At 49.4% G+C, this 27,557-nt stretch overlaps 17 protein-coding genes across 17 annotated transcripts; 8 read left to right on the top strand and 9 right to left on the bottom strand.

Annotated features, from left to right (window-relative positions):
• Positions 1 to 182: 182 nt before the first annotated feature.
• Bathy10g02630 (unknown protein) lies at positions 183 to 1,424 on the bottom strand (the record flags this gene model as incomplete). The annotated part of the gene is made up of 1 exon (XM_007510619.1): positions 183 to 1,424. The coding sequence occupies one exon, from the start codon at positions 1,422 to 1,424 to the stop codon at positions 183 to 185; it is 1,242 nt and encodes a 413-aa protein (XP_007510681.1).
• Positions 1,425 to 1,893: 469 nt separating this feature from the next.
• Positions 1,894 to 3,108, top strand: Bathy10g02620 (predicted protein; the record flags this gene model as incomplete). The annotated part of the gene is made up of 1 exon (XM_007510477.1): positions 1,894 to 3,108. One exon carries the CDS (start codon positions 1,894 to 1,896, stop codon positions 3,106 to 3,108), a length of 1,215 nt encoding a protein of 404 aa, XP_007510539.1.
• Positions 3,109 to 3,355: 247 nt separating this feature from the next.
• Positions 3,356 to 6,545, bottom strand: Bathy10g02610 (unknown protein; the record flags this gene model as incomplete). The annotated part of the gene is made up of 2 exons (XM_007510687.1): positions 3,356 to 3,524; positions 3,997 to 6,545. The coding sequence occupies 2 exons, from the start codon at positions 6,543 to 6,545 to the stop codon at positions 3,356 to 3,358; spliced, it is 2,718 nt and encodes a 905-aa protein (XP_007510749.1).
• A 319-nt stretch (positions 6,546 to 6,864) lies between these two features.
• Positions 6,865 to 7,839, top strand: Bathy10g02600 (putative apolipoprotein A-I binding protein; the record flags this gene model as incomplete). The annotated part of the gene is made up of 1 exon (XM_007510681.1): positions 6,865 to 7,839. One exon carries the CDS (start codon positions 6,865 to 6,867, stop codon positions 7,837 to 7,839), a length of 975 nt encoding a protein of 324 aa, XP_007510743.1.
• Positions 7,840 to 7,919: 80 nt separating this feature from the next.
• Positions 7,920 to 8,696, top strand: Bathy10g02590 (unknown protein; the record flags this gene model as incomplete). Its single annotated transcript, XM_007510541.1, has 1 exon — positions 7,920 to 8,696. The coding sequence occupies one exon, from the start codon at positions 7,920 to 7,922 to the stop codon at positions 8,694 to 8,696; it is 777 nt and encodes a 258-aa protein (XP_007510603.1).
• A 60-nt stretch (positions 8,697 to 8,756) lies between these two features.
• Positions 8,757 to 12,110, bottom strand: Bathy10g02580 (predicted protein; the record flags this gene model as incomplete). Its single annotated transcript, XM_007510462.1, has 1 exon — positions 8,757 to 12,110. The coding sequence occupies one exon, from the start codon at positions 12,108 to 12,110 to the stop codon at positions 8,757 to 8,759; it is 3,354 nt and encodes a 1,117-aa protein (XP_007510524.1).
• Positions 12,111 to 12,291: 181 nt separating this feature from the next.
• Bathy10g02570 (unknown protein) lies at positions 12,292 to 14,340 on the bottom strand (the record flags this gene model as incomplete). Its single annotated transcript, XM_007510413.1, has 1 exon — positions 12,292 to 14,340. The coding sequence occupies one exon, from the start codon at positions 14,338 to 14,340 to the stop codon at positions 12,292 to 12,294; it is 2,049 nt and encodes a 682-aa protein (XP_007510475.1).
• Positions 14,341 to 14,570: 230 nt separating this feature from the next.
• Positions 14,571 to 15,407, top strand: Bathy10g02560 (predicted protein; the record flags this gene model as incomplete). Its single annotated transcript, XM_007510723.1, has 1 exon — positions 14,571 to 15,407. The coding sequence occupies one exon, from the start codon at positions 14,571 to 14,573 to the stop codon at positions 15,405 to 15,407; it is 837 nt and encodes a 278-aa protein (XP_007510785.1).
• A 97-nt stretch (positions 15,408 to 15,504) lies between these two features.
• Bathy10g02550 (phosphatidylinositol-phosphatidylcholine transfer protein) lies at positions 15,505 to 16,591 on the bottom strand (the record flags this gene model as incomplete). The annotated part of the gene is made up of 2 exons (XM_007510718.1): positions 15,505 to 15,523; positions 15,558 to 16,591. The coding sequence occupies 2 exons, from the start codon at positions 16,589 to 16,591 to the stop codon at positions 15,505 to 15,507; spliced, it is 1,053 nt and encodes a 350-aa protein (XP_007510780.1).
• Positions 16,592 to 16,742: 151 nt separating this feature from the next.
• Bathy10g02540 (predicted protein) lies at positions 16,743 to 18,413 on the bottom strand (the record flags this gene model as incomplete). Its single annotated transcript, XM_007510523.1, has 1 exon — positions 16,743 to 18,413. One exon carries the CDS (start codon positions 18,411 to 18,413, stop codon positions 16,743 to 16,745), a length of 1,671 nt encoding a protein of 556 aa, XP_007510585.1.
• Positions 18,414 to 18,776: 363 nt separating this feature from the next.
• Bathy10g02530 (unknown protein) lies at positions 18,777 to 19,409 on the bottom strand (the record flags this gene model as incomplete). Its single annotated transcript, XM_007510561.1, has 1 exon — positions 18,777 to 19,409. The coding sequence occupies one exon, from the start codon at positions 19,407 to 19,409 to the stop codon at positions 18,777 to 18,779; it is 633 nt and encodes a 210-aa protein (XP_007510623.1).
• Positions 19,410 to 19,510: 101 nt separating this feature from the next.
• Bathy10g02520 (unknown protein) lies at positions 19,511 to 20,104 on the top strand (the record flags this gene model as incomplete). The annotated part of the gene is made up of 1 exon (XM_007510565.1): positions 19,511 to 20,104. The coding sequence occupies one exon, from the start codon at positions 19,511 to 19,513 to the stop codon at positions 20,102 to 20,104; it is 594 nt and encodes a 197-aa protein (XP_007510627.1).
• Positions 20,105 to 20,208: 104 nt separating this feature from the next.
• On the bottom strand, positions 20,209 to 21,630 carry Bathy10g02510 (predicted protein; the record flags this gene model as incomplete). The annotated part of the gene is made up of 1 exon (XM_007510494.1): positions 20,209 to 21,630. One exon carries the CDS (start codon positions 21,628 to 21,630, stop codon positions 20,209 to 20,211), a length of 1,422 nt encoding a protein of 473 aa, XP_007510556.1.
• An 87-nt stretch (positions 21,631 to 21,717) lies between these two features.
• Positions 21,718 to 23,859, top strand: Bathy10g02500 (hypothetical protein; the record flags this gene model as incomplete). The annotated part of the gene is made up of 1 exon (XM_007510574.1): positions 21,718 to 23,859. One exon carries the CDS (start codon positions 21,718 to 21,720, stop codon positions 23,857 to 23,859), a length of 2,142 nt encoding a protein of 713 aa, XP_007510636.1.
• An 89-nt stretch (positions 23,860 to 23,948) lies between these two features.
• Bathy10g02490 (predicted protein) lies at positions 23,949 to 25,400 on the top strand (the record flags this gene model as incomplete). The annotated part of the gene is made up of 1 exon (XM_007510542.1): positions 23,949 to 25,400. The coding sequence occupies one exon, from the start codon at positions 23,949 to 23,951 to the stop codon at positions 25,398 to 25,400; it is 1,452 nt and encodes a 483-aa protein (XP_007510604.1).
• Positions 25,401 to 25,583: 183 nt separating this feature from the next.
• Positions 25,584 to 26,699, top strand: Bathy10g02480 (predicted protein; the record flags this gene model as incomplete). The annotated part of the gene is made up of 1 exon (XM_007510633.1): positions 25,584 to 26,699. The coding sequence occupies one exon, from the start codon at positions 25,584 to 25,586 to the stop codon at positions 26,697 to 26,699; it is 1,116 nt and encodes a 371-aa protein (XP_007510695.1).
• Positions 26,700 to 26,826: 127 nt separating this feature from the next.
• Positions 26,827 to 27,520, bottom strand: Bathy10g02470 (unknown protein; the record flags this gene model as incomplete). The annotated part of the gene is made up of 2 exons (XM_007510637.1): positions 26,827 to 26,848; positions 26,889 to 27,520. 2 exons carry the CDS (start codon positions 27,518 to 27,520, stop codon positions 26,827 to 26,829), a joined length of 654 nt encoding a protein of 217 aa, XP_007510699.1.
• Between the last annotated feature and the right edge of the window lie 37 nt (positions 27,521 to 27,557).

Genomic DNA, 27,557 nt, shown 5'->3' with positions numbered 1-27,557 from the left:
GAGTAGAGTTCTTCTTCTTTGTCTTCTTCTTTCGCTGCTGCTAATGCTGTTACGAGAGCAGACGAGACTAAATTTGTGGGGTGAAACAAGAAAAGCTTTTAAACCCTACTGCCCATTAAAGAGCTTTTCTTTCAAAATACAAGCGCAGCGCAACCCCAAAACCAATAATAATGAATCTCAAATCACCGCCGTTTCAAAACCGCGGCGGCTAACGCTCGCGCTTTCGCCATCAGCGCTTCCGAAGCGGCTTCAGCGCCGGCATTTTCGAGCATTTCGCACGCCTCGTCGACTCGGGTTCGCCAAGCGTCGGCTCGCGAGCCGGGCGTTCCGTTCGTTAAGTTACTCAAAGTGCTCGCGGAGGCTTCCGTGATGACGGCGTCGATCGTTGATTCGAGAAGTTGCTCTTTGAACGTTCGCAAATCCATGGCGCCTAGAAACCGGAGCGTGTCTTCGAATTGCTTTTCGAACGAGTACGCGGGAGACGCGTACAACGGGGAAGCGGATATTGATGATTTGGCGGCGGCGGAGGAGTTGAACGGTGCTTCTTTGTTCTCGGTAAAATCGAAGCGATCGAGAACTTGTTCCGGCGTGAGCTCCTCGGTCTTCTTTTCTTTTTCTTTCGCGGCAGATATCGCCGGCGCCGGCGTCGACACGTTGAACCACCAGTCTTCTCTTTCCCCCACGTTTCCATTTTCTTCAGCCTCAGCCGCGACCGACGACGAGAAGTGCGTCTCCTCGACCATCGATTGGTTAAACTCAAACTCTTTTTCATCGTCTGACGACGACGACGCGAACGTCTCGTCTTCTCCTCCTCCGTAATAATACTCCTCGTCTCTTCTTCTAAACGCGCCTCGCGGGACCGTCATCGGAACTTTAAACGCCTTTGGTAACTCGTTCGTACTCCTTTCTGCGTCGTCGTCGTTAAATCCGAAATCAAACGAACTTCTCTTCTTTTTAAAATCATCATCATCCTCGTTCGTATTCTCATCATCATCAAAAGTATCATCCATCTTTGTCTGCCCGGGCGGCGAACGCTCCTCTCTCGCCTCTAAATACGCGAGCGAAAAAGCTCTCTCTCCTTCTCTCTCCTCTCTCTCTCCTTTCGGCGGCGTTCCCTTCCCTACCAGCGACGATAATAAAAACGAATGAGACGACGACGTCTTCTCCTCCTTCTTCTTCCGTAAAGCGTCTCTCGCGAGCTTTGAAATCTGTTCGTACGTTTGTCTTTCGATCGAATCCATGTCCTCTTTCGCGTTTAAAGAAATCACGTTTAACGCTCGTCTCGCATCTTTTATCGATTGGTATTCTTTCGATGATTGTTTTATTAAAAAAACAGCAGTTGCACTACTACTGTTACACGCAGGAACAAAGTCGTCGTTCTTCTTGTCGTCGAAGTCGTGATAAAAGGATTTTTGAGTCGTCATCGTCGTCATCAACGCGCGTTCAAAGCGCGTCGCGAAATGCAGATTTTTGAATTTTCAAAGGAACAAAAAGAGGAAAGTCTTTAATTTAGGGTTTATATTACTTAGGGTATAGGTAACGGAAGGGGTTTCCTGGAGAATGCATTGATTACCTTTTACGTCGAGGAAGAAGAAGACGAAGAGGAAGAAGACTTTAAAGCGAGTGAAAGAGGACAGGAAAAGAAAGAGGAAAAGTGAGAGCGCGTTTTTGCCCTTTTGGACGTACTATACGCGTGTACACACAACACACACACAAATTCACTTCAGACACATGATGGGAAAAAGCGGAGAAGCAGTCGTCTCCGTTGGTGCGGACAAAAGAGTCCTCCCCAACGCAGAAGGGAAGAAGACAAAGAAGAAGAATAAAAAAGAGAAGACGTCGTCTGGGTCGTCGACGTCGGAAAACGACGATGATTTTGATGACGATGATGAGATGAACAAAGATGAAAAGAGAAGAGAGGAGAAAGGTGTTTTGAGAAAGCGAACGGTAGAAGGTTCCTCTTCCGCCAAGAAGACGACGACGGTGACGACGAAAAAGAAGACGAAGAAGAAGAAAGATAAAAAGAAAGAGGAGGAAAGAAAGAGCATCAAAGAAGTGTCGTCTTCTTCTTCGGGATTCTTGAAATCGGAATGGTTTCAATCCTGGCTCGGTCGGGTGTTGATTTATATGTTCGTGCTCGTCGCGGTGAGAACGCTAAAATTTTGGAACGCTCGAAAGGAAGGCAATGGAAGCGGATTGAAAAGAACAACAGGTGGTGGTGGTGGGAGAAGGTACGACAACTACGGTAAATCTACGTGCGATGCGATTCAGTGCGATTTCGCGCGCGCGCAGTTGAAAAGAATCACGCGAGAGGCGTTTCGAGGGACCGCGGTGTGCGCGTTTGAACAGATAGAGAGTAATACGAGATATAATAGAGACGGCGGGAGGAGTATAGACGAGAATAGCGGCGGATTCGAAAGCGGCGACGACTTGGCCGATACTTTTAACGCGAATAGTAACAAACCGTTAGTCCTCGCGTTAGTCTCGGACGACCAGAGCGATTTCGATTCCATACTCGCGCCGGGAAGCACGCGCAACCCGTTCAAAATGGCTGAAAAGAAAGGGTGTTTTAAGCGATTAATAGTCAACGACCCGTACGAAAGTTCTTTGAAGACGTCGTCGAGAAGTAAGAACAACAATAATTTGAGCGACCCGAGAGAAATTGCCGAACGCAAAGGCGAGATTCAAAAAGAACTTTCGAAATTCTTTATAGAGTGCGGGAAGAAAACCGGCGGCGGCGTCGTTTACGTTCGCATGGCCAAACACATAAACGTTAAACTCCTTCCGGCGTTACTCCCGGCTTTCTCCGAAAACGGCGGTTACACCGTCGACGGTGAGCTCGTTCCGTCCAAAGACTTCGTCTTCGTCCTCGAAGTCTTGAAGCCAATCGTAGAAAAATCCTCCGCGTTTAGTCGAGAGCGAAGCGAATACACCAAAGCGTTGAAAAGCGGCAACGAAGCGACGTTTACGAGAATCGTGAAAAGTAAGCTCGCGTTTTACTGGGGAGTAGACGAAGAAGACGAATCCTTATCCGCCAACGCGTTAGCCATGCGACGAAGAGTCGATTACGTCGTACCAGTGAGCGTCGTGTTCAACAAAAATATTTAATAATACTAAGTCGAGTCGTCAAGTCGTAATAATATAAAAACCAAAATCAACTCGCACACAGAAGCGCGCACATAAAATGACCAAATGTAGTAAACGGTATATTATCGCGCTCCGTTGGTTGCTGCTCAAAAAGCGCAAACTTTTGCCAACAGAGCGTTCACTTTCTTCGTAGTATCGTCGTCATCATTTTTCATCACCGTAGTATGCGCGTATCCTCGCCCCGAAAAGGGGTCTCTCTCCCTAGTCTTTAACGACTCCCTTTTTCCACCGCATCCAAGATCTTCTCCATCTTCTCCGCGCTATCCACGTACCCGTCACCGTTATCTTTCGAGTGCACTAAATTGCCGTCCACGGTAACTTCTAAGTACCCAGTCGCGGTTGGCGTCGCTTCGCCGGTTATGGTAGTTTTCGGGTACCTGTTTTATTCGTAAACACAGAGAGAGAGATGGTGAGCAAAATGTAGGGGAAAATCCAATTCATTAAAGACGTACTGTGAAAGTATCGCGCTCTGAATGGCGCGAAACTTGGACCCGTACCCTCACGCGCCGCAATACACGATGGAGACGACAGATGGCATTATTGTTTTTCTGAATGTAGTAGTAATTGTTGTGGTCGTAAGTAAGAACTTTTTATGATGATGATTATTGAATGAGGGGTGCCTTTTAAACAGTTAAGGGTACATACAAATTTATGGCATACTGGTACTACGTGATCACTAATACGTCACATCTATTTACTCTACAATATGGTATACACATCACCAATACGTCATCTCTTTACTCTACGTATGCGCATCACCAACATGTCATCTATTTACTCTACTCTATGTTCTGGTACAAAAATATGGTACACTACGCGTCGCCAATATGTCACGTCTATTTACTATACGTGCCGGGCGACCTTTCGCCCGTTTTGACTCGAAGCGGCAAACTTTGGCCGGAACTGGAATACCTCGGCGCGTTTCTCGCGTGGTCTACGAGAGCCTCGTAGGCTTTTTTATTACTACTTTGTCTGTTTTTTTCCACGTCGTCGTCGTCGGGGTATTCGTTCTCGTCACGGATAAGATTCCCGCCGGATTCCGAGTACAGCGCCATCTCCAAGGTGAAGTTGGAAGGGTCGTGGACGCTGTACAAAGCGACGACGACGCCCAAGACACAGACGATCGCTTTGACGAGGAAGACGAGAATGTCTCCGAGTAACTTCATCGTGGCTTCTTCGGTGATGCTGGCGAGTAAGAATACGCCGTACATAAACGCGGCGGCGGACGCCACCGCGGCTTGTCTCGCGTGTTGGGGAAACCACTCCGAGGCAAAGAGTAACGGTAGAAAAGAAGCGCCGACGCCGTACCCAAACGCGCCGAAGCAGTTACAGAATACAATTACGGACGATTTCACATCCTTCACACTGTCCTCGTCGATATCACCGTCATCGTCCACGACGGCGACGATGAACCGCACGCCGTTCGCCAACGCCAAAATGAAAAAAGACGCCACGAGCAAACTTTTGCGTCCGCGCGGTAGAAATCCGCCGCTCTTCGTTTCGTCCACCCGAAACGCGCATACGACTATGCCAACGAGCATGGATAAATACGCGTACAAGTACGCGTTGTTCACCACTTCATCCGTTTCATCATACGTGAACATATAGAATGAAGACGTGCCAAAGGTTTGAATCACGATCAAGCAGGAACACACGATCGTCGCTAACGAAAGTTTCGTCTTTGAGATTAAGTCGAACCAGAGAAATCGCGAGGTGCTACCTTCCGGCGACGTTCGATCTAAATCTGTTTTGATGTCCTGCATTTCATGCAACGAATCAATAGCGTTGGAGCCGTTCATTTTCGCGCACGAGTGTTGCGCGTCGATGACTCTGCCTCTGGACAGGAGCCATCTGGGCGATTCAATCGCGGCGATAAACGTGCCCATGCACGTGACCATGAATGCAAGAACTAGCAAAACGACATAGAACTTATCGCTCGAACCGTCGTCTGGTTGGATCAATTTGAGTATCTCGCCAATCGTGAACGCGCCTAAAATAGATGCTAAACCAATGCACAGAACAAACGCGCGTCCTCGAATCTGCGCCGGCGCCGTTTCCGCCAACAACACAGGCGCGACCGAGTACCACGACGCGCACGTCATACCAGACAAGCACGCGAATAATACCGGCACGAACGGTGGGGCGTCGCACAGCGAACCGTTTGAATTACTCACGCCAAAGAAAAACGACCACAACGACGCCGCTATGCCGGGAGAAAGCGATAGCACGGTTTTCCTCCCAATCGCGTGATCGGACAAATACCCGCTCAAAATCGCCCCGAGAACGCCTCCAAATAAAGCAATCGCTCGAAACGCGTTGTCATTCCCGTCGTCTTCGTTATCTATATCGCCAAAGACTTTTGCATTCCCTCTCGGATCGAACAAAGCGTATGAAACGCCGCCAAACGCAAACGAACCTTTCGCTATCATCGCGAACACGACCGCCGTTCTCGGGAGGCACCCAAAGCCCGACGAACCGTCAAAATCTCGGAAGAACAAGGAGGAAAAATATGAACTCTTATCGTCGCCATCGTTTTGATTTAGATCCTCCTCGCTATACAAAGCTTTCGTCGTTTCTTCTAAATACTTGGACATCTCTTTCGCTCTCTTTCGCTCGTATCGTTTCTGCTCTTTCTCGCTCATCGTCTTCGGCAAACCAAACGTGACCGATTTTGAAGACGTTTTCCCGTCCGACTCTCTCGGCGAGGACGATCCCCCGGCGCCGCCGCCGGTCGGCGGTCGCAACAAAGATTTCTTCGTCCTTGTATTCTCGTTCGTGTTATTCATAGTTTCTCTACCTTCCACAAAAAGCAAATCCTCCTCCTCCTCGTCGATAAAATTGTGTATGGCGTCTTCTTCGATCCCGGCTAACCTCGGCGACGAAATCGACGACGACTTCGTCCCGCCGCCCACGGAAGAAGGGGAGGACGACGAACCCAACGGAGACCTCGGCGTCGTCGAATCACCACCACCACCACCATCACCACCATCACCACCAGCTCCGGAATGCGAGCCGTACTTGTGAAAATTCCCAATCCATCTCGATCCGCCGCCAACAACTCTCTTCGACGCCTTTTCCGCCGCCGCCGTCCGGGAAGAATACTTACCACTCCCGTTGTTCTCGCCCTCAAAACCGCTCTTCGTCGTCGTTCGAAAATGCCCGCTCCTGTTGAAAATCGACCACCCGAACAGAGACGAATTCGTCTCCGAATCCTCCTCCAAATCCTCTTTCTCGTTTCGGAATCGTTTCTCGTACAGTTTGATTCGCTCTCGTTTCCACCCCGCGGTGTTGTTATTGCTGTTGTTGCTATTCTTTTCGCTGTTGTTATTCTCTCGCAAGAAACTTTGGCGGAACTTTTGCGACCGTTCGCTTCCGGATCCTCCGTTTCGTTCCGACATTTTCTCTCTGAGATGTTTCCGCGGCCTTAGGAGCAATGTGGGGGACGTTTCGTCTCTCTCGCCTCCTCTTATCACCTCTTAATCCCTCTCATTTAAAATACCACGACGATGGTTTCATCGTTCGCGTCGTCTGAATCGTCCTCGCGTCTCTCATCGTCGAGTCGTGTGCGCGTGTTGTTCTCTTCGTACGTTTTGCGGGTTTGTACTAAACTTTTGGGGGAAAAACGTATCTTTTAACTGAAAAGGTGTCACAACTCAAAGCCTGAAGAGGATGCGAGGATGCTCGAGAAGTCCGAAACTTTGACTTTGACGACGAAATATGGGTAAGAAATACGTGGACGCGGAGACGGCAGCAGCAATCGACGTCGCTCTGATGCGTTTTACCGAGCACGGATGGCTTCTCGAGCAACTGATGGAACTCGCCGGTTTGGCAGTCGCGGACGTTCTGGATGCGGAGATGTTGTTCATTAAAGGGAAGGAGGATGCGGAGGAAGAAGAAAGACCAAGGAGGAGGATACTGTTCTTGTGCGGACCCGGGAATAACGGCGGGGACGGGTTAGTCGCGGCGAAACATTTATCCTTGAGAGGGTTTGATGTGGATATCTGGCACCCGAAGTTGAACATTGCGCTTGGGGGGGCGTTGTCGGGGGGGTGTTGGAAGAACGAAAAGCTCTTCACGGGTCTCTACTACTCCTGTAAAGCCGCGGGATGTCGTTTTTTACGAGATGGTCAGTTAGATTTACTCGTCGATGGGGATGGGGAACCGGATTTTGAGAAGCCGAAGCTGCTCGAGTATCGCGTCGTCGTCGACGCTCTGTTCGGTTTCTCCTTCAAAGGCGAGCCTCGCGAGCCGTATAAACAAGTCCTCATAGCCGTGTCGAGGATCCGAATGGTAAAGACAAAGGATAGAACGACGGTATTGAGCGTAGATATTCCCAGCGGAGACGACGTGAACGAAGGACCAACGCAGTACAGCATTCACCCGGACGCGCTCGTCTCGCTCACCGCGCCCAAAAAATGCGTTCTACAACGCGCGCGACTCTTCCTGAAAGCTCACGACGCCGCTTCCTCTGACCTCTCACATCTCGCTGAAATCATAAGCTCGTGCCGCCATTACCTCGGCGGAAGGTTCATATCCGCAAAGTTAGTCGAACAGTTTAAAGAACGAGCGGATTTAAAACACTGGAAAGACACATTCGACCAAGTGAAAATGCGTTCCCCGCAATACGTCGATCTCGGTCGCGTGGGCGACATTGTTGCAGACGATTTAGACGACGGCGGCAACAAAGAGTAGTGTAGTAGTAGTAGTAGTAGTAGTAGTAGTAACAGTGCGACCGTTGTAAAAGAGTAGCAGTTGAGAGAGAAGATTTTAGAATGTTCGAGCGCTCTCTCGACATCCTCAAGGCTTTTGTATCAATTTTCAAACTTTCGAGTGACAGCCAAACGTTAAAATTTCCCCTACTGAACAGCTTACTGAACAAGACTAAAATGATCGAAGACGAATACGTCTCCCAGCTCGCCGAACGCATACGCCGACAGCGCATCGCGTCCTCGTCGAAACCAGTGTTACCGCTTCTGTTACATTCTTCTTCTTCTTCTTCTTCTTCATCTCTTAATAATCAAAATCAAAATCGAAAGCTCGACGTCTTAAAATGGCGCCGGGAAAAAGAATTGAATTCGAAACGAAACGAAGAGTTGCGGATGAAGAGAGAGCAGGAGCAAACGAAGGCGGCGAAAGAAAAGGAGAGGAAAGACCGAAAAGCGAGGAAGGCACGAATTTCAGAGCGCGAAGAAGAGAGGAAAAGGAGGAATTCCGAGAGGGAGAGAAATTCTTCGTTGGAAGCGATGAAGAGTAAAAGTTCTCACAAAATCTGTTCGCCTTTGGAAGCGCTGGCGAGAAGGCGACGCGATATGGATTTTGCGAGGCACAGGTACGAGATGAAAACGAAAGAAGCGAAGGAAAAAGAGGAGCGAGAGGCACGAATCGCGCGAGCGGCGGAAAAGTTTCGGCCGAAAGTGTTCGGGAGTTCCGTGTTAAGAGCGGAGACTATTTGTAGTCGAGAGCGGATGAAGGCGAGAGCGGACGCGAATGAAGCGGCGAGAGCCAAGGCGGAGAGTTGGTTTTTGCCGATGAATAGCGTGATAAAATGATGCGACGGTGCAGTTATAGGAAGTTGTATTTGTTGCGCGTGTATGTATTTATATGTAGTATCAATCAAACTCTCTCCAACTCGGCGTGGCGCGTTTCTGGCTCTCTTTGTACCTTCGCAGCATCTCTACTTTCCAATCAATTTCGGGAAGAGCGCGAACGGCTCTCATCGTCTTCACCGCGTTCGACCAAGGCCGCTGACCGGGGAGTAACGCGTTGTTGGATTCCAACACGGTGTTAAATAGTTGATACTCTTTGACGAACAGATCGAACAAGATGGTCTCGTCTAACTCGTTCGGAACCGGTGGATGATACATCTCCAATCGAGCCGAATGCGCGAGCGTGTCCGCCGAACATCGCGAAATGCAACTAAGGTAATTTAAATATCTCGCGAAGTCATCTCGCGACAAGTTTGGTATGACGGCTAAAGCGTCCGGGGCGTATTGCGGCGATAACGCGGCGCGTTCCATATCCAATAAAACCTTCGCAATCGCCCGGCGTTTCTTTTCGAGACGTTTCTTGTCCGCCGATGCGGCGCTGGGAATGGTTGTGGTAATAGCTCTCGCCGACGGTCGTTTGTGTCGTATCTCGTGTTCTTCCAGTTCAGATGTTTCTATTTTTCCTTCTTCTACGCTATCTGAGGCGACATGTCGCTCTTCTTCTTCTTCTTCTTTTTCATCGCTATCGCTATCTTCCGAAACGTGTTCAACTTCTTCCATCAACTCTGACTCTAGATCGATGCCGGCTTCGCTAATAATGGTTTCCACCTCTCTCATCTCGTTTTGGTCGTCACGCTCGTCAGACGACGGGCGCTGACGCTGAGAAAACGCAAAACTCCCCAACGCGCTTTGAAAGAAGTGTTTTCTCGGCGATACAGGTGGCGTGGACGCCGAGGATTTCGTCTCCGCCTCGGATATCGACATCGTCGATTGCTCGTCCATGCACAATAGAGACACGTACGGTTGCCCAAACGTGCCTCGTTGCTCAAATTGTTTCCTACCTTTCGCCACTTCACTCAACTGTTCCGCGTATTTCCCCACACCCAAAGTGAATCTGGTCGGCATGACCGCCTCGGCGATCCAAATCGCCAAGAGCGTCCATAATCGAGCGGTCCCTAAATTTGAATCCGTATTTGTTCGGTAAAAAAAATAATATCCGAACAAAATGTTTGCTAAAGTCGTGAGTTTAATCACGCTGGAGACCATATACGTGGACGACATCATCAATCTAGGCGGTTTACGTGAGATTCGTAGCGTCGTGTACTTGTTTGCCCAATATTGCGTAATGAAAGCGCCAACCGCTAATAAATAGCCAATCGGTAACGCTTGACCGTATAAGTTTGCCATCGCGAACGTTTTACAACACTGCGCGTACATCTCCGCCAACGGGAAATCTGGCGGCGAGTACAGATAATCCATCGTCGCTTGCGTCTTGGCAAACGGCGCAAGAAATTTTCTCACAAAGTACCCCGGCGAGAAGATGAATTGCCCTAAAATCAGTAAATGTGGCGTAAAAATGTTGAACAATTGCAAATAAAACGCTTGGTCGACTAACCCACCAGACGTGTACCATTCGCAATCGCCATCAGACTTACCACACGGCGTCACCAAAATCGGAATCGCACAGGTGTTCAACGCGTGTACTAATACTAATTTTCCCAATAACATCGTGTTCGCCATGGAGTGCGATTTGTAGCGCTCGTAGTGGTTGACCGCCTTCGCGATTTGCGTCAAGATGACGTTGATGAGCGAAATGGTCAACGCGGACGTGATTTTCAGCACTTGCAAGACGTTCTGGTCGGCATCTGAGATTGATACTTCACCGCCGCTCAAGGCGGTTTTCTTGAGAATGTCCAACCTTATTTGCGTCCTCCACCGTTCGGCGTACCATTGCGCGAGGCAAAACGCAACGAGACTTCCAGTCATGATGAAGAACGCGTGCACGTGTCTATTCCTGAGCAAACTATTGTGACTCCCATCGTCGTTACCACCTTTGGTGTTAAATCCCATGTTTCTCCAGATAATGTCTGAAGGTTCCGGCGCTCTTTCGACGACAATGGCAGTTGTTCCTCGAAACTTTGGCGCATCCGGTTCCTTACGAAGCTTTCGCACGAACCACTCTTCTACATCTGAAATATGATCAGCTACGCACGCCGACGCGCTCACCTCGTAATTAAACGTAACGATCGCTTGCCCGGTGTTTTCCTCTAAAACTTTCGATTTCTCAATCTCGCGAATTTTCGCCCTCATTTGTTCTATTCTCTCGTCCAACGCGACTAAATTTTCCACCGTCGCTCGTCTACCTCGCAATATCAACAGTCTGTAGAGAAATCTTCCTAGAGGAGAATTCTTCGCTCTCCCTTTCTGCGGCTCTTTTTTCGCATTCATCTTCGCCGCTATCTCCGCGCGACTCAAGCGCAAACGGCACAGTTCTCTTTCGCATTCCACGAGCTTGCAAACGTTTTTCATCAAAACTGTATTCGCGACCTCTCCGTAGTGGGTAAAAAACTCCCCGACTTCCTCTCTCGTGGCGTCTTTATTCAGAAATCTGACCAACACGGAATAATCTCCAACCGTCATCGTTTCCATGTCGTACTTTAAAAACTTGTCCGATTGCACTTTTTGATATACGGCGTCAAAAATGGTGCACGCCAACACGACTAAAATTTCGACGATAAAAACGCCCACGTCTAAGGACGGTTTCGTGTCGAGCTCTGGCGAAGCGCTTTCCTCGCAACACATGGGGGTAACGGTCTCGTCCACAAACTCGCACGGTAAAATCATATCGCACACCGCACTCTCCGTCATCGTTCCCGTAAAAAATTGGTCGTACTCCGCCTCATCCCTCGCCGTGTATTTACACGTCGTCGGGCAGTTGTAGAAGCTCCTCGCTTTCGCGTCTTCGCACTTGGACCCGGGCGTCGTGCGCAGCACGAAATTCGCCGCGTTCGAGTAATAGCTTTTCCAACACTCGTACGACGACGATGAAGACGACGACGACGACGATGAAGACGACGACGACGACGATGAAGACGACGACGACGTCGACGAACTCGTCCGAAAAACTTCCACATTGTACTCGCCGGAGAGTTTCGATTTTTCCACGTCAATCGCAATCTCGTGCAACGTCAAACAACTCAAAACGACGCACAAAACGCCAATCGACACTAACGTGTCAAAGAACAATCCCAGATCCGCGCTACACTTCCCAACGGACTCGTTCGACGAGGAGAGCGGAAACAGTCTCGCCGAGTGGATGTCTCTCAGCCCTCGGAAATCGGTGGAATAGTCTCGCAGCTTTTGCAAATCCGCTCGCTTTTGCGCCAGGAACGTGGACACGACGGACTCGCGTCGTTGTTCCGCGAGGACGTCGTCTTCGATGATTGTTTCTTCTTTTCGTGAAGACGAAGACAACATTATTACGCGTCGGCGTGTTATTGTTTGATGCGAGGGAGTAGTCGCATCGTTTGCGGCAGAGAGAGAGAAGAGAGGAGAAAGAATGAAGAAAAATAACTGTATGTCTGCTTGATGTGTGGCTATTATAACATGTACAAAACAATCGCTCGCGAAGATAAAACGCAATAATACTGTTCTTTTTTTATGGATTGGACATTCGCATGGCGACGTCGTCGGATAAGTCGCGAGTTGGTCGTCCATCCGGAACCTCGGCGACGGCCGAGAAAGCCTGCTTTTGCTGTTGTTGGAATTGTTGCGGCTGCGAGGCGGCGGATTCGACGACGCTGTTGTTCGTCGTCGTCGACGCCATCGGCGTGCTCTTCTCCCACGTGCGTAATGGCAAGACTTTAGAGACGAAATTTCTGAATCCACCGCCTAACGCGCTGGTTTCTTTCACCTTCTTCTCCTCTTTCTTCGCGGCTAATTTTTCCGTTCTCGCCTCGATGTTCGCCATCCATCTGGACGCCCAATTTTTCTTGTACTCTTCCTCTTCCAACCGTTTCTTTTCCTCCTCTTCCAATCTGGCTTTTTCCTCCGCCGCGGCTTTATCTTCCGCCTCTTTCTTCGCTTTCGCTTTGGCTTCTTTCTTTGCCTTGATTGCGGCTTTTTTAGCCTCTAGTTCCGCCTCGGCTTTCGCCTCCGCCGCCTCTCGCGCTTCCTTCTCCGCGAGCTCAGCTTTCACTTTCTTCTCGTGCTCAAACAACTTCTTGGCGTACGCGAGCGCTTCCTCTTTCTTCGCTTTTTCTTTGGCGATTTCGCCGAAGTTGGTCAGTTTGGATTGCGCCAATCGCGCGGATTTTTTTATCGATTTGCTCGAAGAGGAAAGGTCCTCGATGTGTTCTTCTTGTTCGTTTTTGTTCTTCTTTTTGCTCAAAACCGCTTTGATTTTTGGTTCTTTCTCCCCGTTGCTGTCTTCTTCTTCTTCTTCGTCGACGACTTTCACCCACGTTGGCTTCTTCGAGTGTCCACCATTCGTCGACGAAGAACTGCTCGTAGTCTTCGCGTTCTTTGCTTTCGCCGCCGCGATGGCTTCTTTTATCGCGTTCGTGTCTTTCTTGTGTTTCAAAAACTTCTCGATGGCTTCTTTCTTCATCGCCGCGAGTTGCGCGTCTTCTTCTTCTTCATCATCATCTTCTTCATCATCATCATCATCTTCTTCTTCTTCAGAATCTGATGAATCTTCCTCTTCTTCCTCCTCTTCTTCCGGTTTCTCTTCAAACTCCTCCAAAACTTCCTTCCCGACTGGCTGCCCGGGCACGCAGATCTTCTTCGAGTACAAATCCTTCGCCGGCGTATCCAACACCGATTGTACGTAATCCTTCGTCTTGAACGTGCAATACGGCGTCTTTGATTCCTTATAGTCCACGTACGCCTCGCACGTTTCCGATTCCGTGCAAATCTCCTCGCACTCCTCCGCGGATTCTTCGTAGACAAACTTTTCGTACCCGGCAGCCTCGTCGTCGCTCTCGTGCGCCGGCACCCACTTGTTGAAATGCGGAACGTAATAAGACGTCACCTCCAACTTCTTATACGAGTCTCTCCCGATGTAATCTTCCATATCGTCCCCATCCACGGCGGTTTTAAACTCGCAATACTTTGGGTACGTGTCCTCGTAATCCACAAAGCCGACGCACGCGGCTTCCGCGTTGCATTTTTCCTCGCACTCTCGAGAGGACTCTTCGTATTCCAGTTTGTACGCCAACTCGCTCCCGTCCTCAAATTCACCGTTATCTTTCACGTTCGTGTTCGTAATTCGGATGTACGTTTGCGGACACGTTGGATTTTCCTCGTGTTTGTGTGTTTGCTTGTGCTTCTTCTTCCCGAGGCGCAGCGTTGAAGATGGCTTCTCCTGCTTGTGCAGAGTTTTCGTGCCTTTTCTCGTCTTCTGTTTCCTCTCAGACGATACAGACGACGTCAACGACGACGATCCTTCGTGGTTATGGTGGTTACGGTGACCACCACCGAGCATAACCAACCCGCGTCTTCCTTTGCTGATCAATTCATGGTCCTCCGTCCTCGTCACTGCCAGTATGGAGAAGAGCAAAAGCGAGAACACAACAACCGCGGCGCCAGAGGAGACCTTTCCAATTTTGTGATTTCTTAAGCGCATCATCGAAACTAATGACGATAACGATGAAGACGCCACGGTATTTAACAACAACAAAGGCGCATCCTCTGATGTTGTTCTCATTGTCGTCCTCCTCTTTCTGCTCTCCGCTCCTCTGCGTGTGTCAAAGCTTGGTTACTGCGTGTGTGTGTAAGTATGCTTTTTTGTGGGAGAACTTTTATTCCCGCGGCAAAGGAAAGAGAGAGAGATTGAAGAAAAATTGTTTAGGGTATTATAGAACCCTAAACTCTTTTTTTTTGGAGGAGCCGACGAAAATGGAAAAAAAGGTGAGAACGAACGAACGAAGGAAAGACATGTCTCGGGGCAAGAGATGCGCATCTTTGGTGGTAGAGTTTGCTTTAAAAAGGCAGAGAAGACTGATGTCCTCGGGAGGAGCGAGTAGTAGTAGTTATAGTATTAGTAGTAGTAGTAGTAGAATTATTAGTAGCTCTTTCGCTTCTTCGTCGTTTCAAAATCTCGCTTTGCGAGAAGGAAGTTGTTTTAGGGGAAAATGGAGGCGCGAGATGATGCAAAACTTTGAAGGAACAACAGGACGCGCGTTTTCTTCCGCCGCCGCAAAAGACGACGAGAAAAAGACGAAGGAGGTCAACAAGGGAGGAGAAAAGACGGGGGACGAATCCACGAGTAATCCTTTAGCCGGGATGATGTTTCCGTGGGAGCGCGCGGTGCTTTCTTCGCCTCGCCAAGAAGGCCCCACGCCGTGGTGGCACAAACTGTATTGGTTCGTCTTTGCGTTTTGCGTCTTGTTAATCGCCTCGAATCGAGTGCGAGAACAGTTCGAACAGAAAGACGAGACGGAAAAAAGAGAGATGAAGTTGAAGAGAAACAGAAGAGCGATGGCGCGAGCGCTGGAAGGACGATCGTTCGTGGGGAATCGAGAGTACGATCCGAGGACGGATAGTTTACGCGGCGGGAGTCTCGAAGACGAGGAGGAGGAAGAATCGGATCCGTTCGAAGGGTTGGAACCGCACGAGATTGCCGCTTTAGTCGCGAAAGAGGCGCCGGATGGTGACGTATACGCCGGGTGGTCGCCGGAGGAGATTCAAGAGTACGAAGAGAAGAGTAAAAAAGAGAGAGAGATGGAGAAGAAAGGAGTATTTGTGATGCCGCCGACCGCCGCGAAAAAATGAAATCCAATCCAATAATATTACACGCCAGGCAGAGATGATGCGTTTTTCGCAGCACCATTAGTATTCTCCGTCGTTTTCTCTTGGTCGTCCTTTTCTTTTACCACGTCTTCTTCTTCCTCCTCCTCTTCCCCGTTCAACTTTCTCGCGAACGCGTTCAAAGCCTTCTCGCTGGGATGCCCGAACCAACATCCGCCCGGGCACTCGCAATCGCCGCCAAACTCTTTCGGCACGTGCTTCAAATCAATCTCTTCGCTTATCTTAGCGCGCATTTCTTCCACGCTATCTAAAATGAACACGTTATCTAACGTTTTCGTCGAGGCTAACGGGGCGACTAAAGCGTAGACGAACCTAAACGTCGGGCTTGGTTTACACAAGTACACTTTGCCGTGTCGTTCGCATAAAAACGCGCTTCCGAACTTTGCCATTTGCCTCAGAAATCCCAAAACTTCTAAATTCAACTCTCCCGCGCTAAATTGGGAGACATCGACGATCCGAGTGATCTTCCCATCCGGCCACGGTCTCGTGTCCACTTTATCGAACGCGTACATGGTCACGAACGCGATGTGTTCTTTCACCGGCGTCGTCGGATCGCTCTCGAACCCTCTCGCTTTCATCGCGTCGACGAGTTTTTGCCACCCAGACGGTCGCTCTAATTGTAACACGTGACCAGTTTTCGTGACTCCGTGGAACGCGTGGCCGTAGTTCTCTTTCACACTCGCGTAGTTCGGGCACGCTCGACACAAAATCGTCTCGAAATTCACCTCGTTTTTAAAATTGACGTGTCGTTCGTATTTTCGCAACTGTAACTCCACGTCTCCGTTGCACGTGTGTTTGAACCGCGTGGGTAAGATGGACGGGTCGGTAAAAAACGGCCCGTCGTCGTCCTCGTCGTCCGATCCACCGTTTTTACCACCACCTGCGCGTTTCCCACTTTTACCTATTCTCTTTCCTTTCTTTGTTGTCTTCTTATTTCTCGCGCGAGAGTCGCTCGGGTTGACGATGCGTTCGATCGCGTCCAACACCATCCTTCGAATCGAATCCATTCCGTCCACGCCGGAAACGACACACATGAAAAGAGACGCGACGAGAAGACTGATTTTAGAAAGAATCGCGAGTGGGAGAATGGCGAAGAGCTGGAACCAAAGACCGGAAATCTCAAAGAGAGAAGAACCGACCGAAACCATGGTGTTTTGTTGTGTTTGTGCGCAGCTTTTTAATGAAGAGAATATCGAGTGGTTTGGTGTTGGTGTCCCCTAAAGAATATTAAAGCCGTATCTACTACATCCGCCTTTTGGCGACGACTTGTCGATTTTGAAGAAGACTTTTGTCTCTGAACTAAACGAACGGCGTCTTCTCGCATCTGTTCTCTAACGCCGTCAACAGATTCTTCTTCAACTTCCCGTCGTGTAAGATGGAAAGTATGGACGGGATGTCTTCGTTTTCTCGCTCGTATTTCAAAGCCTCGACCAAGACGACGCCGCAGAATTGGAAGCAGTTTTTCTGGAACGTTTTTTGGACGTTTAAGCGTTCAGGTTCGGAGAGTGACGCGTATTGGTCCACGGTACATTCCGTGAACGGGTCGAGATGGTCGTGTTTGATCCATACGGAGAGGTATTGGGTGGAATCTTGGAGCTGGATTTTTGCGCGCCATTTATAGCCGCCTTTGCCGTTCGATTTGAGCGCGATGGAATCGACGCGGGTTATCCACGCGAGCAAGTTGAACACGATTGTTCGCGTATCGTCAGGTTTACCAACTTTAGCTCGGCGAAGGCGTTTGATGCAAGATATGTACGACCAGAGACCATTGGTAGCGTTCTTTTGAACCTCGACGGCGATGCGGAACTCCTCGGATTGCGTAAACGCGGATAAACTTCGATTGGTGGAGTTGGTGTTTGTTGTTGTCGCCGTGGTCGGTGCATCGACGGATGTTTTGTTGTTTTTTTTGTTACTTTGCGTTGTTTGCGTTTGGTCCTCGGAAGAAGAGAGAATGACGCGTTTGCGACGCGAAGGTCGCTCCCCCGGCGGGACTTGCACATCCTCTTCTTCCTCTTCTTCTTCTTCTTCTTCCTCGACTTCTATTTCCATGCTATCCTCGTCAAGTTGCGTGTTTGGAATAACTTCAATTTCGTCCGGTGCGTCGTCGTCATCGTCGTCGTCCAAGTCTAGTTCTATGATTCCGTTTCTATTTTGCTGATGTTGTTCTTGTTGACGATGCCGTCGCGGCGGCTGCTGCTGCTGCGGAGGAGGATTTCGCGGCGCCTGTCGTCGTCGTTGTTCTTGTTCTTGTTGTTCTCGTTGCTGCTGATTTTGCGCCGCGCCACCGCTTCTCCCCCACGCCACTTTCTCGCACGCCTCTCTCCTATTCGCGCTCTCGCCGGTCAACTCCTCCGGCCTATTCGGCTCCCTCCACTTCTTCAACATCCTCTGTCTCGCCGCTTCCAACCGCGTCACTTGCCCGCCCAACACGACTAACCTCTCCTTATCCACGTACAAACACCCATTGACGACCTTCGGATCTATCAAGGCGACTTTACACCCCGCTTTTGTTTCCACCGCGTCCAACTGCGGTATCGCCGAATACTCGTACAACACGTATCTGCGCTTCCCATCCGTCGCGTTCATTTTTAAACACCTCGCCTGTAAATTTGGACCATTTTTAGTACTATTCTCGTACCGACTTGCAAACGGTTTCCCGACGTCCACGAGCTCGTCTATTTGCATTACGAACCGACCTTTCACGATCGTCTCGTGCATGTTTTCTAAATCCTCTTTCTCCAAAACCGTGGAGCCGTGGCAGGCGACGTTCACGTCCGCGAACATGAACTGGTCGTACGTGCGCGACAAGAACCATTCGTCGTCTTTGATACCTTCTTCTTCTTCTTCTTTTAAAGCGTGAAAACACTTCTCCACCCACTCGGTGTGAACATGCAAACGAAGCAGCGATTCGAGTTCAGAGTGTAAAGCTTTGATTCTTTTTTTCTCGACGTCGTTCTCGTTCTCATTCATTTCGTCGCGCGTGATTGATGATGAGATGAGAGAAAAGTGGAGTTTGTTACAACTTTGAATTTTATAAAACTGTACAAACGCATCGCGTAAAATAGAGTTCGTATTTCGGGCGAAACGTGTACACTTTTGCGAGAGAGAATACGAATACAGGGGGGGGGGAAAGTGGTTCTCGGAGTTGTTTTCTCGGAGTTGTTGTTCTGGAAGTGACTTAAGACTTCATTCGTTCTATACGTCGACTAGTATTCAATCGAACGCTTTATTATATACAAAATTCTACGCACCACACTCTCTCCCTCCTCCTCCTCCGCATCCTTCCGAGTACTTTTGCTACTTTCTCCGTGATGATGATTCGTTCTTCTTTTCTCAAAACGGACCTTTCACTCTTAACGTCGCCTTCACGCAAAACACCTCCCCTCTCGTCGCCGCTTCCGTCCTCTTCCCGACCAACCGCGCTTCAAACTCGCCGCTCGGCGCTAACTCCGGAACCGCCGCGTCGTACTCCATTGTCACCACTGTCGTCGCATTCGCATCATCATCATTCGTTTTTCTCTCTATCGGACACTTCGTCGGCTGCGAAGGATCTGTTTCGTCCGCGCGTATCGTTTCGCACAAGGACAAGGTATCCGTGTACAAAGGCACGCCTTGGTACAAAATCTGCACGTCAATCACGGACGTCGTCGGAATGGAATCTGCCATTACGTTCCCTCTGAGAATAAACTTTGCGGTGCCGCCGGTTCTCACCGGGTCTGGGTTTAACGCGACCGAGGTTAAGTCGATGTCTTTTCCTTCTTTATCTTCGATGTCGTCGTCTTTTTTTGCATCGTCTTCGCAAGTTTCCCACTTGAACGTTTTTCCGAACATTCCTTCCCGGGATGTTGCGGTCGAGAGTCGAACAGAAGAAGACGAAGACGAAGAAGAAGAGGCGGAAAAGATAAAGGCGGAATATACCAGCAAAAGTAGAAGCGCGCGCTTCGATTTCGCGAACGAACTCGTCATCGTTCTCGTAAAGTGTTTATTGCAAAGCGAGGTATTGTATCTGGGGGAAATGTGACCGCATTCCTCACACGAAAACTGCGCTTTCAACTCGCGCGCATCACATGTCTCTCCTCCGCTTCCTCGCGAAAAGAGGAGGAGGAAAAGGTGGCTTTGATGTCTCAGGTCGTTGCGTTCGAAGTGCGCGTGTTTTTCGAAGGAGAACAATGAACAATGATGCGTACCACAAAGAACTCCTCGTCTCGCAGTTCCCCATGTCCTCCGCGCAATCGAAAACGAGGAACCGATTGCTCGCGTTCTCCTCCGCGTTCGCATCGATATACATCGGGTATTACTCGTTTCCAATAGTTTCGGACGGGATGATAAACTCCGCGGTGTACATGGTGGAACACGAGAGCAATTTCATGCGCAAACGAGGCTTGTGGAGAAGCGAGTGGGTGTTGACTACGTTTCCTGATAGTACGTACAATACGGCGAAGAAGTGCGTGGAGAAAGGCATGTTAGAGGTGGTTTTGAATTTGTGCGAACTGAAAGAGAAGGAGACGGACGAGGACGTCAAATTGGGGGCGAAGAGAGTGCTGGTGATGCTGGCGCAATCAGAGAGCGGACGGAAACGGGTGGACGGCGACGGGAAGTTAAGGAAACGCGTGAAGCGAGCGGCGCCGGAGGCGCTTCTCGCGCCAGAGCCGACGCGGTGAAAGAAGAAGAGCAGTGTGGAGATGTTCGTTTTGTATAGTATTTGCGCAAACGTGTTGTAATATATTTTATTTATATGCTAGTAGCTGCGGCGTATTTATTAGCGTCATCTGACTTTTGCCTCCTCCTTCGTAGTTTTCTTGCGCTCGTTTTTCGCGTTCAGGTCTGCTATTCTTTCATCGTACGTCTTCTCCGTCGAGCGTTTCTTTAAGCTCACCGGCTCGCCTTTCGGTTCACCAGCTGCTGTGCCGTAGTAGGTCGATGAGAGTAAGCCTCTGGTTAATTCGCGGCTTCGCTTAACGTTATGAGAAGGAGTATCGGCATCTTCCTTCACCGGCGAGTGCGCCTTTCCTCCGATTTCCTCCCACAAGCTCGCTTTCAATCGATGCATCCTCGCCGCCGCCAACGCGTGCATTTCCAAGCCTTGCCGAGCCTCCTCTGATACTCTTCTCTTGCCAGGATTTATGACAGAGTCGTCGTACTCGCACCCGACTAAAACGAGCGAATGTTCTGGCGCCATCGCGTATAGCGGTTTTCGCGGCGTTTTCGTTAAATCGAGAAGATCGTCGATAATGTCCGGCGCATCCGCTCGCAAACCAACTTGGAAAAGCACCGCCGCGATGCAACGCACCATGTGCCACAAAAACGAACTTCCTTCGATGATCAGCACCCAATCCGTCTCGCGCAAAAGCGCACCGGTAGTCCGTTCCGTATTCTTCTTTTCTATGCGACACTCTTTTATGTGCCTCGTGTAATCGCGACAATCCTTCACGTTCATCTTGCAAAAATTTCTAAAATCGTGCGTTCCGACCAACTTCTCGCACGCCTCTCGCATCCTCCCCACGTCGAGAATCTCCTCCGGCTCACATTTTCCAGCCTCTTCTCCTCCTCGCGGCGGCGGCGCGAGATTTTGTCGCACGACTCTCGTGAAATGATACTCGTACCGCCTACTCGTACAATTAAACCTCGAACTGAATCCATCAGGCACCGCGTACCAACACAACGCTCTCACGTCGTCCGGCAACGCTCGATTCAGATTACCGACGTAATCAATCTCCTCTCCGTTTTCACCGTCTTCGTCGTCTTCTTCGTCTTCTCCGCCGCCGCCGCCGCCAACTCCTTTACACCTCACGTTCAAACTCACCACGTTCCCAATCGAACTCACCCCGCGGTCGGTCCGCCCACACCGACTGTAATCCACGGACGGTTCCCCGAAAATCTCCTTCGATGGGTCCACCAGTCTGCATTTTTTCAAAGCCTCGAACAAAGCGCCTTCGATCGTTCGAATGTGACTGTTGTTCTTCGCATTCGTAGTCTCTGCGTTGGAGGCTTGCAAGCAGCCTTGACTGGAAAACCCGAAATGGTTTGCACCGCAATACGCGAGTTCGAGCGCAATCTTGCGCGTTTTATATTTCGAGAAATCGAACGTCCTCTTTATCTTTTTCATCTTTGTCTTCTTCTTTGTCAACGTCCTCTCCTCCTCCTCCTCCTGCGTCGTCATCTCCGCGTCGGAGTTATTCTGGTGCATTTCACCTAAAAACTCCCCTAAAATTCCCCCACAAAGAGACACTAGAGAGAGACAATGCTCGCATCAAAACCTTTAAAAAAGGAAAAGATGCCTTGGGACGACGTGTTGGACTTTGACGTCGACGGAATGATAGCGTTAGCGGATCATCTTTTTTACCCCACGATCGATGATGAGTACGTTTCGAACGAAGAAGAAGACACGAAGGCGATTCCGAAATTTTTGAATAATTTCTCCCCGATGTGGTCCCGAAATCATCCAATCGATGCGCTCGCGAAACGAGTTTTAAGGTGCGAAATACGCGCGGATGCGAACATCTCGGACCAGGAGAATGTCGTTTTGATGATGCATTTGTGCAAGATTTTACAAGTCGCGTTAGAAAGGGCTTTGGCGAGTGCTGAAAAGAGGAGTGATGATGATTTTGATTATTCGAGGAAAGAGCGAGAGAACGAACTGTTGAAAGAAAAGGTCGAGGAGCAAAAGCGCGAGTTTTTAATCCTGTCCAAAGAGATGCGAGAGGTGGAGATGGAGTTCGTGAAACGCATCGAGATGCTGGAAAAAGGTGATGCGAGGAAAAGAGATGGACATTTATTACCACTTTTGTTGGATGATGATGATGATGCGAAGATGAAGAAGATGTTTCGACTCGCTCGCGCGAACGAGGAGGACGAAGATACCGGTGGCGGCGACGACGACGACGACGACCAGATGATCGAGGGGGAACATTTTTTTAGCACACCGAGAAAGGAGAAGAGGGCGATCGTGAACGCGAAGAAGCGCGAGGCGGACTTGTACGAAAAAGAACAACACGAAGAAGCGTTGCGAAGAGCACAACATCGCGCGTTGGCGTTGGAGACGCAGTCGGACGCGCTTTCGGATAATTTGGAAGAAAGCAGGAGAGAAATTCGAAAGTTGCAAAAGATGTTGGCGAAGGAAAGAGAAAGAAACGAAGAGATGGAAAATCGACAGATGGTATTAAACGAGCGTTTAATGATGCAACCAGCAACGTCCTCGTTCACGTCTCTGGTCGGAACATCCGTGTCGCCATCCTCGCCGGCAAAGAAAGGGAGCGCGTATCGATTAGGGAGCGGTAAAAGTAGAATGCCGCCGCCGCAAACGGTTGAGAAAACGAAACGCATTCTCGGATACGAAGATGACCAGAACGAAAACGCTATGGCGCTAACGAGAGAAGAAACATTAAACAGATGGGACGCTCGCGCGCAGTTTAAAATCGCCATGGACCAGTTGAGGAGAGACTTGTCGGTGAAGAGCGCGCAGTACGACGCCTGTTCCGCGAAGTGCGAGGCGCAATCGAGAGTGCTTTCGAAAACCGTGAAAGAGCGCGACGAACTGAAGGACGAAACGAAACGGCTTCAACGTACCGTTGAAAAGTCTAAGCGCATAGGAGAAGAAACCGTAGAACACATTCGACGCGATGCGGAGGAAAAAGAAGAACGAGATAAACGATTGATGCGCGAAGCGGTGTCTTCTTTGCGACAGAAAGTGCGCCAACTCGAACGCGAACGAGACGACAGTCGCGAGGAACTCTCAGAAACCACGCAATCGTTGGAGAAAATGAAGCAAAAAGCGAGTAAAGCCATGGAAAAGAACACGAGATTGCAGAAGGAAACGACCGATTTGAGATTCCAAATCGAAAAGCTTCAAGACCAATTGCAGCGAACGGTGGATTTGTACGAACACGAAACGTTGAAAGTCGAACTCGACCGCGCGACCGAACGAACAAAAAAGCTACAACTCGCTCTCGACAAAGAAGCGAAATCGAGTGCCGAGGAAATCGAGCGTTTAGAACTCGATATCGAAAAATTCGAAAAGCAAGCCGCGCTCGCGCAAAAAGAAAAGTTAGACCTCTCCTCTCACCTCGTCGTCCGAGAAAAAGAACTCGAATCGAGCCGCGTGGAAACCAAACGAATTCAAGAGGAACTCGAAACCGTCCAATCATCCGTGCACGCCAAAGAAGAAGCGTTTCATAACGCGGAAAAGCAACAACAACTCGAAACGCTCGAAATTGCCGAAACGCTTCTAAAATACGAGCGGGAAAACCAAAAGCTCAAAGCCGAGCTCGCAGCGCTCGACCCGAAATTCTTCGAGGAAGTCTTCGAGTGCAAAGAGAGGTGTAAAAAGCGAGGATTGGTAATTCAAAAGTACGAGATGAAGCTAAGGAGTTATTGCGAAACGCTCGGATTCGCGTTCAAACGCGAGCCGTGGGATTGATGATAATAAAAAATGTTATTTATTATAAGAGGTTTTTAACTGTTTTCAGACTCACTTCTTTCTAGGGAAAATAAAAAAGTGTATTAGATATGGGCGCGACGACATCAAAGAGGCAGTGCTCTCTGTTCTCCTCTCCGGGAAGACGGGAGGAGGAGAAAGATCCTTTCGACGATGCCGTGGAAAATCTCCCGAGCAACGACAGCTTTGATAAATGTATCGGCGCCAAAGATATCAGTTCGTCTCTCACGGAAACCATCAAGAATGGAATGAGAGACAAAAACAACGACGGCTTTAGCAGCGCGAACACGACGAGCGGTTTCGGCGGCGAAAAGAAAAGCACGAAGAAGAAAGCGTGGCTCAATCCACACAAGCAAAACACGCCGGAATTCATCGAGTGTGAGCTGAAGCACATGCCGGTCGGGAAAATGTACCCAGACTTGGTGGATAAAGCGACTGAGATTGTGAAAAAGTGGAAAGTGGATTTCCCGTTGTCCGTGTGGACGCGAACGGTGAAAGGCGATCGAGTCGCGAAAGAGTTTAACGAGTCAGCGCCGGTAATTGCGAGAATGCTCAAGTTTGTCGACGAAGAGTTCGAAAAGCCAGAGAACGAAGGCAGACGGATTACCATCGTTGATTTGTGCAGCGGGTTCGGTTACCTGGGCATGTTCTTGAGCGAGTTGTTGGACCCGGAGAAGGTGAGGAAAATTTATTTAATCGATAAAGAGTGGCCGCAGTTTGGGGCGAAACCCAAAGAAAACCGCATGTCGAACGCACACATCGTTGGTATAGGTACAGAAGAAGACGACGACGAGAATGGCGAAGACGAAGGAGAAGGAGGAGGAGGAGGCATTGGAAGCTGGACCCCAAAGTACCCGATACCGCTTCTGATTCGGAAAGTCGATTTGAAAGCCTACGATAGCATACAATCGATGTCGATTCATGTGTTTGGAGAAACGCGGCAATTGAAATCTCCAATTGTCATCTTAGGCATTCACTTGTGTGGCACGTTAAGTTTTAAAGCCTGCGAGTTGTTCAACGCGCACGCGAACGCTATAAAGCTGATATTGAAACCGTGTTGTCTTCCGAATTGGGCCATCGTGCACCAATACAGCGATTATCTCGATCCTCCGACGGACTATTTCGGACCGTTTGGAAGCCAAAGATTTTACGTAAAAACCAGAGACGTTTGCGCGAAAGGCAAATGGAAGAAAAACACGTGGATTGGCCCGCCGAGACAAACGTTAGAGCCGAAATTCAACTTATGGGCGGAGACTTTGTGCCGCTCGGTCGAAGACGTCGGCGTCAACAAGAAACTCGAACGCATCGAGGTGCAAGAAACCGGCGGCTTTCAAAACGCGTACATATTCGCAGACCGACAAAAAATCCATCCAGACGACGACGATGACGACGCTACGATTATTACGACAGATTGGAACAGAAATCGAAGACAGTTCCCGACGTGGAACGGCGGCGAAGCCGGAGCGTGGCATCCGGACGGTCGAGGGCGAGGGACCCACTTCAAGATGAAGAACATCACATAATAGTAGTAGTAATAATAATAATAATAATAATAATAATAATAATAATAATAGTAATAGAGTAGCATCTCGCGGAGCGATTTTAGCGACGATCGAATAATTTGTAATAATATCTCAATAGTCCGGACAAGTTCAACGCTCTCTCTCTCATCAAAACACACACATAAACAAACAAAAACAACTAGTATGTCTCCTCCTCCAGTCGGTAATTATACCCTCCTCAAAACCATCCCGGACGACCACACTCTCTCTTCACTCGTCGAGAGCTCGCCACTCGTTGTCGTGCACTTCGGCGCGGAATGGTGCGCGCCGTGTAAAGCGATGAACGACGCGATGGAAGCGTTGGCAGGCGAAGTTGAAAATTCCAACGCGTTCGCGTATTGCGACGCGGAAGTGCTGGAAGAGTCCGCAGAAAAGTACGAGGTGACCTCCGTGCCGACGTTTGTGATCGTGAAAAGTGGTAAAGTGGTGAAAACGATCGAAGGCGCGGATGTCGGGCAGTTAACGCGAGCGGTGAAGATGCACTGTTTTTCCAACGCGAAAAGCGTTGAAGATGAAGGAAAATTTAAGGCAACAAATAAGACGACGGTGATGAAAGCGAGCAAGGAAAAAGAGACGACGAATAGTAATAACAACAACAACGGAAGGAAAGAGACGGAAGAGGAGTTACAGAAACGATTGGTGCACTTGACGACGGTACAACCGGTGGTTTTGTTCATGAAAGGGAACCGCGAGTCGCCGCAGTGCGGATTCTCGAGAAAATCGAGCGAGGCGTTGACGAACTGCGGGATCGCGTACGGGACGTTCGATATTTTGTCCGACGAGAACGTTCGGCAAGGTTTGAAAGTATTTTCGGATTGGCCGACGTATCCGCAGTTGTATTTGAACGGTGAGTTAGCCGGAGGGAACGATATTATTTTAGAAATGGCTTCGGACGGTACGCTCAAAACGGAATGCGAACGAGCGATTGATACGTGGACGAAAGCAAAGACGGAAAGGACGAATAAAAGGATCGAATCGATATTGGCGGAATCTAAAAACATATTACTGTTCATGAAAGGGTCGCCGGATGAACCCAAGTGCGGCTTTAGCTCGAAAGTTGTTTCAGCGTTGCGAGAAACCGGCGTAGAGTACGATACGTTTGACATTTTAAAAGACGAGGAGATTAGACAAGGGATGAAAGCGTACAGCGATTGGCCGACGTTCCCGCAGCTGTATTATAAGAAAGAGTTATTGGGTGGGTGCGACATCGTGTTAGAAATGGCTGCCGACGGAACTTTGAAAGAGGAGATTACCAAGTAGTAGTAAAACAGTATTATTTTATAATTAAAGTCGTCTAGTTCCTTCTATTTTTGTGCGTCTAACATTTCTCTCAATCCGTCCTCGTTCACGTGGTCCATCATCTCCAGCGCCTCGCCTTTACCGCCGCCTAAACTCCCATTTTGAAATCTCTGATATTTCGCCCCGTCCCTCTCGTCGTCAAAATCGCACAGCGCGAACAACATCGCGTCTTCGTATTTCACCCTCGCGCCGACGTCGCAAATGTGGTCCCCGTTGTACAACCTTTCGCACGCGGATTGCACCGCGAATCGTTTCACGTTCTCGACGTACAAAAGATCGTTCCCGCACGCGCTCGCGTTTACCATCACAGACTCGACGATCCCAACCGTCGCGCAATCCGTCGAGATGATTGCCACCGCGAGTAAATACTCTTCATCATCGTTTCTCTTTCGACCGAACGCGCAGCATATCGCGGACGAGTGCGCTTTTACGACTAAAGTCTCCGCTTTCGTTCGCGACAGCTTCTCCTCTGCTTCTAAAACTTCCTCGTGAAACTCTCTAACGAATTCGATGATTTTCTCCTCGTTTTTTTGCCAAATCTGTTCGTCTTCGCTCGACATCGGTTCTCGAGTCGCGTACGGTCTTTTGACGATGGAAAACACGTCGTCGTAGGCGAATGCGAAAACCGTCATCACGTGACTCGTTCCTCCCCGTCGGGGTCTTTTTCTCGTCTTTGGAATTCCAATTTTTTTATTCGAATATTTGATCTTATTGTTCTCGCGAATAGATGATACCAGGGATGATGAAGATGAAAAACTCGTCGTCGTCGTCGTCGTCGTCATTTTCAACAATAAAACGCGCGGTTTCTGTGCGTAAGCG

The sequence above is a fragment of the Bathycoccus prasinos genome, assembly GCF_002220235.1.
Source record: "Bathycoccus prasinos genomic : Chromosome_10".
In the NCBI taxonomy this organism is placed as follows: Eukaryota; Viridiplantae; Chlorophyta; class Mamiellophyceae; order Mamiellales; family Bathycoccaceae; genus Bathycoccus; species Bathycoccus prasinos.
The sequence above is the reverse complement of the archived record's forward strand: the minus strand, read 5'-3'. Positions and strand labels throughout refer to the sequence as shown.